We start from the raw sequence: 11,879 nt of genomic DNA on the forward strand, positions 1-11,879 counted from the left end.
TTTCTGTCAAATATTTTAAAAAGTAGCAAATATGGTACAAATATGAGAACAAATCAGATGTTTTTTCAGTGGCCTCAGTCCTCTTTCCCCACTGCTTTCTGTAGGTGTTATACAAATGAAATGAGTGCAAATGTTGCAGTGCTTTTTAAAGATTTTTTTTTTATCTAAAAATAATTCACTTCAATGGTTAACGTCATCATGTCTGAATGTTCTTAAATACAGAATCATCATAAGTGTCCCAGAGTTCCTTTTTTTCTTTATGAACGTTCATGTTCACGTTAAAATGAAGACCTCTGCTGCTGCCTACTGGCGAAAACAACAAACTGGGAAACAAGTTTAAACTCCGAAACGCTAGAGGGCGTCAGCTTCCATACACTCGCTCATCAAATTCAAGATCTCGCGAGAGTTAATCCAAGTTCTCGGTTCCTCTGGTACGTTCAAAAGGTATAGCGTGAAAAGTAAAGTCGAAAAACGGAATATGGTATGTTTGTTTTAAATTTTAACACTAAAGGAAGACTTTCAAGTGTTTTTGCTAAATATAGGCTTTCCCATCATATCAATTAGGCTTAAATTACTCTCATGCTCGTAGCAAATCGACGGTGTTGTTTTGAATTTAACTTTTACCAAATGTGGTTTTAAATTCAGATGTTTGAATAAGACGTGAAAAAACTTTTCTTCACCAGAATTTCACGTTAGATTAGCTTTTCTGGTTTCAGTGAATCCCATTTTGTGATTGGGTAGATGCTGTGTGCATGTCACTTCTAGGAAGTAAATTTTCCAGACTCTAAATAAAATTTGTACAACATCTTAAAGATAACAATAATACATTATTATTGTGATATCATAATTTAACATAAGTTGTTGATAGAGTAAAAGTAAAACTAATGCTTATTTGTATTTCCCTTTTTCTTACTAAAAGTCAGACATACATATTTAAACAGTTTTTCAATAAATATTCATATTCCCACCCTTCAACTTTTGCAGCAGGTTCAGCTGGATGTATTTTGGGTTTATGTCGTACCAGAAGGCTGATTGAAAATACTACTCTTTGGAAAAGTTTGAGAGAATTCATGTATAAGTTTTCTTTCACTTCAAAGCAATGTACTGCTGTGTCGGCTTATAACATACAGTAGAATCCCAATAAGTTTGAGTTTGTGATGTGACAGAATGTGAAAAAGTTCTAGATTGACTTTTTCACAATATTTGGAAAGTAAATGTAATTTTTCTTTAGTTACTGTTAATGCACAAAAATAGATTTGAATCTTAGGGAAATTAAAATTGCTCAAGGACCAGAACATTGAAATAAACAAGTCACTTTATTATGACTTACTTATTTAGATTACTGTTTATTTTGTATCATTTCTAACCAAAGAAATGCTATAACATATATTGTTTTGTTTCTTTTAAATGGATCTCTGGTTCCTTTTAGGAAATATGGCTGCAGTTTCTGGTATAAGAGCCCTTATTCGTATCCATCGTTCACTCAATCTGCAGAAGAGCTTTAGGCGTTCACCGCTACAGCTAGCATCAAACTGCATCACCTGGAGGCATTGCAGTGGCGGTAATGACCCAAAGCTGAAAACAGACACAGAGAATAAATCTCTACTTGCGAACTTAAATGTGTTGGGAGTGGACTTAAAGATGGCGCGCCAGCGTCAGCCAGGTGTTCTCCGAAGGTCCTTCACCAACGAGATGGGCCTCGCTCAGTTCCTGCAAGAAAAAGGCGCCAGTCACAAAGTAATCGCCAGCATCGTGTCCCGTTTTCCCCGCGCCATCACCCGGTCACTTGATCACTTGAAGGAACGCTGGCAGCTGTGGAGAAGCGTCTTCAACACAGACGCTGAGATCTTGAGCATCCTGGAGCGTTCACCGGAGTCTTTTTTCCGTTCTAGTGACAACGAGGCCTTGAAGAAGAACATTGCTTTCTTGATCTCATTGGGATTAAACTCCAAAAACCTTCATCGGCTGCTGAGCACAGCACCCAGGACGATCTCCAACACTGTGGAGCTGAACAAGCAGATGGTGGAGTGTCTTGAAGACATCTGTCTGGAGCTGGGTGGACAAAATCCTGAACAATTTGCTACAAGTATAATATCTAAAAACATGTATATACTAATCAAAAGTACTAAAAGAGTCAGGACCAACATTAACACTCTAAAAACCTCTCTGATGTTAAGTGATGTCGAACTGCTAGCACTTTTGGAGGGAAATGGAGGAGATATTTTGGACCTTTCCAGCGACTATCTGAAGAAAAACATCCACAGCCTTGAGAAGAAGATGTCCTTACTAGGCTACAAAAACAGCGACATCAAAAAACTAGTATTAAACTACCCCATGATTATCTACATCAGCGCAGCCACTATAAACTCCAAACTGGACTGTCTTCTAAAGGGAGGAATAACCATTGAGCAAATTTTGGAGAAGCCAAAAGTCCTGGACTACAGCATCCAGAACATCAAAGAGCGACTGAAGGCACTGCAGAGAGTTGGATATGACTTTGAGAAAAATGGGATCAATATCCTGGACTCCAGCAAGAAACGATTTGAAGCAAAGGTGGAAAAATTTTCTGCAATTTCTGAGGAGTGAATGCAGCAGATTTTGCTGTGATAAAAAATATCTGTCCATGTACGGCTACATTTATCTGCACCCCTAGTAAAGATATGTAAAAAGTCTTGTGTACAGTAGGATAATTTTACTCAGAAATATATAAAAATTCAATCTCTAATGTCTGTGCATTTAATTTTGAGAATAAAATAAATAATTATTTTTAACAATTACTTTAAAGTAAAGCTAATCAGAGCAATGTCTGTATTTTTATAAGTTGAACAATATTTTTAAAGTTTTTGTTTATTGATTTCCTAAGATTAAAATCACATGCGTCACTGATGCCCGTTTTTATTAGTTAGGAGGCTGGTTGAGTGAAGATGATAAAGTTCTAGAAATATCTTCAAGGCTAATTTTTAGCATAGCAAAAAGTGGCATCGTAAGCTTACAAAGTTTTCATGACAACCATTAGATGCCTCTCACATGTTTGTTTGTTTGGCAGAAATGTCAAGAAAAACTTGTTTTCCAAATATTAAGTTATATAAAACCGAGACAGTTTAATTGGGTTTTATAATAACCGCCAATGATCCAAAATAACGCAGAAATGTTTCACCATACACAGAGTACGCTTTTACCCAAAGCCATCTCAGTCCCCAAATCTAAATCCTAAACAAACAAACAAACAAAAAACTACTAACCTGCCACTCCTAAATTTGGCAGATACTCTATTTGTGGAGATTTCTAAACATTTTATCTGTTATTCAGTCACACATTTCTTTATTTGGTGCATTTTATTGCATTATTACACTGTATTCAATAGGGTTTTCATGATTATTCTGTAACATTTCATTCACAAATTAATGTGTCAGTAATTTCTTTGTCTCTATAGGAGTCATTTTTAATTGTAAGAAAAAAAGAGGTTGCCATGTTTGACAGGTAAACGCTCCCTCAAAGATTCAGTTAATTCCTACGCACCACTGTTGTAATGATCTGTGCACACATGAGAAGCTCTAACCATTTGAAATTTTTGACTTTGCCCAAAGAAATACATAATCTGTAGCTTTATTTAAATCGTTTCAGGTGCTTTTAGCTGTTGAACATGAAGTAATGCTTAACAATAGATCATGTTTATTATGTCTGTTTATTTCTGTATTAAAGTATAAAGACATGCACTTTGTATGCTAACTCATTTCATTTATGTTCGACATTTACTTAAAAATACTTTGCAAAATTGACACATTGTTGGAGATCTCCATGCGGAACCAATGTTTAGACTTTTTCTCCGGGAATAATTAAACTGATGCACATCGCTTACCACAAGGTGGTGAGATTTAACTGCACGGTTTGCTTGTTAGAAAGTGAATTTAGATAGTCAAGGTTATCTGTACAGATTTTCTTTCCTATTGCAGCTCCTAACCAGGCACATTAAGCTTTTTATTTAACAGTAAGTTGGCAGCTAGCTTGCGGAAAAACGCGCTTTAACTGGTTAGCTTGCTAGCAGAGTTTTGAGTTAACTGCTGCTGGAGCAGTTCATGTTACAGTAACTGTTTTGACAACTTGATAAAGAAACAGGTGAGATAGAGTTTGTGGACTGGTGATCTTATCAAATTGACTCGTAAAGATTTAGTAGTTTTGACTGCATTTAGGTGCAACATAATATAGTGGAGCTTCGCTACTGAAACCAAGAACAGCTGGTGCAAGTGAAACGTGTTCAGACTGAAGGTAAATAATCCGAATCAAATCTCCAGGATAACTGGAATTAAAAAATGCTGCGAACATACACATAATTACGTGAAAATATTGCATTAAAAAGGCTCCTGAAATCTCAGGAGTTGGCATTGATTTGAAGTTGGCATTTATTTTTTTTAATAGAAAAACTGGAACTGTATTTTTTGTGCTATAGTCAGAAGCTGGAGCTCATCTTGGTTGTTTATGTGATTGACCACAATGATACATGGTTAAAGAAATTTCACACACATTCTCACAACCAAATGCCTTTGAAAGTCATGTAAATAGTGCCTAATCTGTGTAATCTAATCTAAAATCTTTATAAAAATAGTGGCATATGAAACAAATTTCCAATTATTACATATACAAACCACAAATGTTTGGTAATGTTCTTTGTATTGAACACTCAGTTATACTCTGCTTCATCTGTTTATCTTTCATCAAAGTATTTCTGAGTAAGAATAGTGAGTGAGTCTTTGACCAAGTGATGGAGGCATCAGCGGCAGACGCCACAGAAACAGCAACACATGTAGCTGTGAAAGGTGAAGCTGCCATCAAACAAGAGTAAGTAGCGTTCATCAACACTGGACACTAGAGTGAGCGCTGAACTGGTAGGACTGAGCATCACAACATATCTTATGGAAGCAGCTTCAACATGATAGCAGTTCATGCTTCAACTCAGCACTTCTCACTGCCTTTGTTGAAGCTAACAGAAATGTCAGTGAAAGTTTTTACTTTTGTCAAATCAGTTATCTTTTTATCATTGTCTACTTATGCAGGATGCAGAAAGTATCTGCACTGTCAGTAGCATTTGGGTATTTTTCAATATGCAACAAAAGTTCTTGTTGCTTTTGTTTTTCTCACTCAAAAAAAAGCACAATAAAGCCTGTGAAAGATTTTTACAGGCTGGAATTTGATTTAAATGTCTTAGAAATCTACATAAATATAGGGGTATTAGGAAACTTATTATATTTTCATAATGTTCCATTCATCCATCCATTTTAATGGATCCATTCATCACTTTGACTTTGAGGTAAAATGGATAGAGAACGCTGGAAATTTCAGTCTAAGACAATATGAAATTTTTATTGGGAAAATATGTAAGAAATGTCCTTAAAGGGAAGTTGCACACATTCTGTTGAGTGCAAATGTTTTATTTTTATTATCAGAGTTAAGATAAACAATCTATAGTCTCATAGAGACTCGTGAAGTGATTGATTTATTAAACGTTTTTGGCTTGTATTTTGGCATTCTTGACAAATCTTTTTAAATATTGCTTTGGGATCTGTTTTTGAAGTATTTAAAAAAAATTAAAAATTACTTTTTTGTTTGCAGATTTCTCACCACCAAAGATGCATTTCATGGCTTTCTGGATTCAGAATGGCAGGGCTCCAAAGGAGAAAAAGCAGCTGAAAATGAGATGCAACAAGAGAAAAAGGCTCCCTTTGTGGAGGAACCTGAATGTAAAAAACCCAAACTGGACCCTGAAGATGTGAAGAAAGTAGAAAAACAGGATAAGAAAAGATTTCGAGGTCAGAATAAGTCGAGGCCACACATAAAACCCACCACTTATGAAGAAAAGCGACTGTGTATGTCAGTCATTCAGGTAGATTGTATTTCCTGCTTCTTTTTTTGCAGCATGCAATCCTTTCAGATTCCTGTAAATGTTGATTATTCTCTTGACTTTTTTTAACCATTCCTAGAAAAACGGTGAATGTAAGTTTGGGGACAAATGCATCTTTTACCATGATGTCGCAGAGTACTTGGCCAATAAGCCTGCCGACATCGGGGAACGTTGTTACCTCTACGACACATTTGGAAAGTGTGAATACGGGCTCGCCTGCCGCTTTGCCAAGGCGCACACTACGGCTGACTTTAAAACCATGGAGAAGGCAGAGCTGGTCGAAGCTTACGAAGGAAGGACTTTGGTGAAGAACAGCCTGAGTAAAGATCTGCAGTATCGCCTGAGGAAACGTTCTGTCATCTTCAAAAAGTCAGAGGAATACCTGAAAAGGCTTTCCAACAACAAAGATAAAAAGGAACAGCAGGGCAATGGTAAGACGCAGAATTGTTTCTGTTATCAGAGTCACAAAGTCTTCATTAAGTCATGGCTTCTGCCATTCACAGAAATTATCAGCCTTCTTGTCAGTTTCCCCAACTTTGTATTAAACATAAGCAGCTTCATTAAAGTTTTACACACATGTTGGATTTTTTACAATAAATCCATAAACACTAAAGTCTGCATTAAACAGATTGCATTCAAATTCAGTCCATTAGATAATTGGTAAAGAGCGATTTCTTTAAGGAAAAACCGACATTTGTATCAAAATGCTTACTCATTTTGAATAAACTTGTTGTGAGGAACGACAGCCTTTGGCAACCATAAAGTCCAGGAATAAGAATCAGCTTGTTAAACAGTAAACTAGAAATTCTTTCAATTAGAAATAAAAACATTAAAGGTGTACAGAGTTCATGGCAACAGTATTTCTGAGAATGACTTTTTTTGTGTGTGTGTGAAGATAAAACATAGTTAATGGCAGCAGTAGCTTCTTTGAAGGATTTGCAGCTATAAACCAACCCAGGGTCAGGAATTCTTTCCATGAGCAAGGAAAACAAGAGTCCAAACCATCCTAAGCTCACAATTTAAGGGAGTGGCTTTAAAGAATACATTATTATGAATCTCAAACCAATGTTACAAACTAAAACTTATTTTCTTAATCAAATAATTGATAAACACTCATTTCAGTGACATGTTCCTTTTACTGAAAGGAAATAAAACGTTTTGCAAAACAGCAAATGTTGCATCAACTTGACAATATGGATTTATCCAAACGTGTAAAAAATAAACAAATTTAAATGTAACAATTCCTTTTTTTAATCATGCAGGTGATGTTTGTACAACAGAGGTATCTGCAGAGCCAAAAGAAGAAATTCAGCATGTTTCTACAGAGGAATCGGTACAGCCTTATACTCTATACTACCCCTACTACTGAGTGTCTTATTTGTTATATTTTTAAGGGTGTATAAACTTAAATGTTTGCTCTGTAACTAGCTGCCCACTTGTCCGGTTATCCAACCGCCAGTAAAAACTATAGGCCCACTAACTGATGCCGACATTATCAAACTGCGGCCCTGTGAAAAGAAAAAGGTAAATATCAGTCAAATTCACTCCAAAGTTCTTCTTTTAATTAAATAACAATTTTTCCAAGAGTACTAGTAGAAACCAGCAGAGTTGGGAGTATTTTTAAAAGTTTGAGTCTTTATGTTCAAGGTGGACTTCCAAGACAAGCTCTATCTTGCTCCTCTAACAACTGTAAGTAAAAACAGTGCTTGTTTAATTTTTGTTCAAACTTTTTATAATTGAAAACTTTAATGTGTTTTTTGGGATTTTATGTGACTAACACGAAGTAGTGGAGTGCAATTATTCTTGCAAATAAGTCAGAAAAGTTTAGTACTTCCTTTCCTCTGATAGTTTACAATTCCTGTAGTAAGACATGGTGGTGGCAGTGTCATGATGTGGGATTGTTTCTTCTGTTTCTTACCATGTTTCTTCTGTGGTAAGAGTTAGCTTCACTTTTTTAGCTTGTACGAAGCTAAAAAAGAGTGTAATCTGCCATGAATAGCAACCATAAACAAAAAGATTGAAGTATATTAATGTGTTGGAATGGCCTAGTCAAAGTCCAGACGTAAAGCTCATTGAGAATCAGTGGCAAGAAATTCAAAAAACAATTTTCTTGGACCCTTTCTAATTATGGAAACAGGGAAAAAGTTACTGCAGTGAAAAGCATCAACCTAGGAACCTGAATATAAATGCACTCCACACTTTTAAGATTCTTATAATATAGTTTAAAAACTACATGTATGTTAATAGTGTTTAGTCTGTCACATAGCATCTAAACATATTTTAAGTGTAAGCCCTGACTATACCGCCATATTGTTTACATCCAACTTTGTCTTTTTTTTATGCCTTGTCAGTGTGGGAATCTGCCTTTCCGTCGTGTGTGCAAGCGCTTCGGCGCAGACATCACCTGCGGGGAGATGGCCATGTGCACGAATCTGCTGCAGGGGCATCAGTCGGAGTGGGCCCTCCTGAAGAGGCATGAGAGCGAAGATCTGTTTGGTGTTCAGGTGACGCTTTTTCCACTTCGCAGTTCAAGTGCAGATTTCTGAGGCTGGACCTGGTGCTGAAGTGTGAGGCGTTATTCCAGGTTGAAGGCTGTTTCCCTGACACCATGACACGGTGTGCGGAGCTTATCAACAACTACACCGACGTTGATTTTGTGGACATCAACTCTGGATGCCCCATTGATCTGGTCTACAAGAAGGTGAGCTCTTATTTAACCTCTCTTTTCTTGTCACATTAGTTTGTTGTGATTTTTCGTTTTCGCGTTAACATTTTTTATTCTCTCACTTTGAAAATCGCTGCCCGGTCTTGTCGAGCCTTATTTTCCCATAACAAACACAAATTAAACATCCAGAGCTGCCATGTTGTGGCAGGAACCTGGGCTGGACAATATGGCTGAGGAAACTTTCAATGATTATTGATTAGTTTTTTTTTGTTTTAAATATCTGAAATAAAATGATGGCTTGACATTTCCTGTTTTATCCACAGTTGTTACTCCACACAGTTGTTTTTTATTTATTTATTTGTAAGCAGTTATGAGGCAAAACCTTAAACTGTTTCTGCGTCAGTGAGGGCTGTTTTGTTTGTGCTTCAGGGTGGAGGATGTGGCTTGATGAACAGAACCAGAAAATTTGAGCATATTATCAAAGGAATGAATTATGTAAGTACAGTTTTTTTTTTATGTATTTGCTGCTGCGTAGCTTGAAATTGTGATTTAAAGTTAACGGCATTAAGAAATTGAACAACTTAAAGTGGTTCTCGTGTCTTCCTGAAGGTCCTAGACGTCCCTTTAACCGTCAAGATCCGCACCGGTGTTCAGGAGAAGTCCAACATCGCACACAAACTCATCGGCGAAATGAAGAACTGGGGCGTCTCCATGATTACGGTGAGTCTCGTCTCAAACGGCTGGAGAAGTGTACTTGACATGTTCTGAGAAGAAACCTTAAAACAAGGGAAATTTTACTAAATTCTCATGTAAGAAGAATTTCAAAAACTAGCAATTGATTAGAAATTTGCTGTTAATTGTTTTCAATAGAGTTTTAAGCAGTAGACAATTGAACATTTTATTTTTATAAATTCCCAAGTGATTTCGCCTCATCTGTAAAATCTTCTCATGCATCATGTTTTCCTTGTCCACCTCTATGATGATGTCACTTTTATAGACGTCATCATATCACGTATGATGATGATGTTTTGCAGCTGCATGGCCGATCCAGGGAGCAGCGCTACACAAAGTTAGCCGACTGGGACTACATCAGCACATGTGCCAAGCTGGCCGACCCTGTTCCACTCTTTGGTGCGTCAATTTGTCCTTTTCATTTCTAAGGTGGAAGAATGTGAGTGTTGACATAAAGGCTGTAAAACCTTTTATAGGCTTAAGGACGTAGTTTTACTGCTGCAACTTGTTTTTGTTGGTCCAGGCAATGGAGACATTCTGTCTTATGAAGACGCAGTGAAAGCGAAAGAGACCGGTGTTTCTGGCATCATGATTGCAAGGTTCGAATTGTTTACATACTTTAAGTAGAAAGTAATGTGAGCCACTGGATTTATAGTTGTGATGAAACTCATAAACCTCTTTCAGTTTTACAGTTTTTACTTATTTGGAATTACTTAAATCTATTTTACTGCTTCCATTGGATTTAAAAGAGAAAGTAGTTTAAACTAAAACATAATTTAGATTTAAATATTCTTCATAATTGTTGCATTATTTTGTTGAATGTTGTATTGTTTTTCTAAGGGGTGCCCTAATCAAGCCTTGGATCTTCACGGAGATAAAGGAGAGCCGACACTGGGACGTCTCGTCCAGCGAGCGGCTGGACATCCTCAGGGACTTCACCAACTTTGGGCTGGAGCACTGGGGCTCCGACACTCGGGGCGTCGAAAAGACCCGAAACTTCCTCCTGGAGTGGCTCTCCTTCATGTGCAGGCCTGTAACAACATCATCATCATCATCATACTTTTAAAAAATATCAATTTTTTCACTTCCATTGAACATTGATATTCATGCCTAGTATCCCAGTGAAACAATCATGATAAAATTTCCATTATGTGATGGTAGGTTCACATTGGTTGACGTGTACTTAAACATATTAATCCTTAAGTATGAAGTGCTGTGTTTTTTATATAGATATATTCCCGTTGGCTTGTTGGAACGAGTTCCTCAGAAGATCAATGAGCGGCCGCCATATTACATGGGGAGGAACTTCTTGGAGTCCCTGATGGCCAGTCAAAATGTTGACGACTGGATCAGGATCAGGTAAGAGCCAGAGCATTTAATTAAGTGAAGTTCTTATTGTTAAATTGTAATGAAAAATCTTCTGCATCGTCGTTACAGTGAAATGCTCCTCGGACCTGTCCCGAAGAATTTCAACTTTTTACCCAAGCACAAAGCAAATTCCTACAAGTGATTTTCTTTGAGTGATGTGACTAGAAGAGTCTGTTTATTGTTTGTTTTTGTTTAAAAAAAAACATATTATGGAAAAAATGTTTTATAAATTCCAAGATGACTTGCAAATCCTGTTTAAGTTGCTTTGTGAAGCAGAATAAAGGAGTCATTCAAAACACACTTAAGGAGTGGTTGTTTTCTTTTCAGTGGCATTTAGAATGAAAATATTTTACATAAGGACAAAGACACAACAATCCCTGATGATTCTCTTGTACCGTTTTTTTACTTTCAGTTCATGGTTGGTGTCTGTCACATGGGATCAGTCATGTTTGGGGTTTTTTTTAGTAACAGGACTTCCTTTTTTCCCAAAAAGGAAGTCTTTTTTGTAAAATGTATCGTCTGATTGTAGCAGTAATTCAATAAAATGCTACAAATCCCAGCTGTGGACTAACATGTGAGTCCTTCTTGTGGATCTTACCCAAATATATTTGGTTTGTAAAATCTTTTTCTTAATGTTTGAACTTAGAAGTATTGTTTTATTTACTTTGGGAATATGAAGCTAATGTTAAATGGGAGCATGCATATTCAAGTTAATATAAAATATTGTTTTAAATGGAGAAATGTGTACGACATAAGAATATTGTAGTTATTAAAAATGGCATACTATCACAAAAAACTGAGTAGATGTCTTTGAAACACCAGCAGATTAAAAATAAAGAGCTCATAAGTTGAGTTTGCAGAGAACAGTTTTGGTTATGAAGTTGATGGAAGGAAGAATCTTCGATAATGCTCTATTGTGCACATAGGACGCAGAAACTGTCAGACTTTTTACCTGTCAAGATGACATCTGTAAAAAATATCTGATCTTGTTTAAAGGTTAAATATGCCTAGCAGAGAACAGGTTTGATGCAGGGCGTGGATTTTGTTTCCAGTCTGCAGACTCGAGTATTTCCATGTCAACAAAAAACAAACAGGACAAAAATAAAAATAGCATGCAGTAAAATGTACACAGATATATAAATAAATTATTGTGTCTAAATATCAGAATGTAGATACATCTTAGATGACTGATTGAATGTCTTCCCTCATTTATTTGGT

General features: G+C 36.5%; 2 protein-coding genes across 4 annotated transcripts; both read left to right on the forward strand.

Annotated features, from left to right (window-relative positions):
* The first annotated feature begins 412 nt into the window (after positions 1–412).
* On the forward strand, positions 413–3,716 carry LOC129375145 (transcription termination factor 1, mitochondrial). Its single transcript, XM_055054040.1, has 2 exons — positions 413–481; positions 1,430–3,716. Exon 2 carries the CDS (start codon positions 1,435–1,437, stop codon positions 2,584–2,586), a length of 1,152 nt encoding a protein of 383 aa, XP_054910015.1. The 5' UTR covers positions 413–481; positions 1,430–1,434; the 3' UTR covers positions 2,587–3,716.
* Positions 460–10,961, forward strand: dus3l (dihydrouridine synthase 3-like (S. cerevisiae)). Of its 3 annotated transcripts, none has more exons than XM_055054038.1 (16): positions 460–481; positions 4,719–4,836; positions 5,608–5,878; positions 5,976–6,327; positions 7,159–7,229; positions 7,325–7,420; positions 7,544–7,585; positions 8,248–8,400; positions 8,481–8,597; positions 8,991–9,056; positions 9,171–9,281; positions 9,596–9,692; positions 9,817–9,892; positions 10,134–10,322; positions 10,524–10,652; positions 10,731–10,961. In XM_055054038.1, the coding sequence occupies exons 2-16, from the start codon at positions 4,760–4,762 to the stop codon at positions 10,801–10,803; spliced, it is 1,920 nt and encodes a 639-aa protein (XP_054910013.1). In that variant the 5' UTR covers positions 460–481; positions 4,719–4,759; the 3' UTR covers positions 10,804–10,961. The 3 variants fall into 3 exon arrangements, with proteins under 3 accessions (XP_054910013.1, XP_054910014.1, XP_054910010.1); XM_055054035.1 differs by lacking the exon at positions 460–481 and adding an exon at positions 3,824–4,266; XM_055054039.1 differs by lacking the exons at positions 460–481; positions 10,731–10,961 and adding an exon at positions 3,823–4,266 and having other exon boundaries at positions 10,134–10,631.
* Positions 10,962–11,879: the final 918 nt, after the last annotated feature.

Source organism: Poeciliopsis prolifica, unplaced genomic scaffold, assembly GCF_027474105.1.
Source record: "Poeciliopsis prolifica strain line A6 unplaced genomic scaffold, Auburn_PproV2 SCAFFOLD038, whole genome shotgun sequence".
NCBI classification, from domain to species: Eukaryota; Metazoa; Chordata; class Actinopteri; order Cyprinodontiformes; family Poeciliidae; genus Poeciliopsis; species Poeciliopsis prolifica.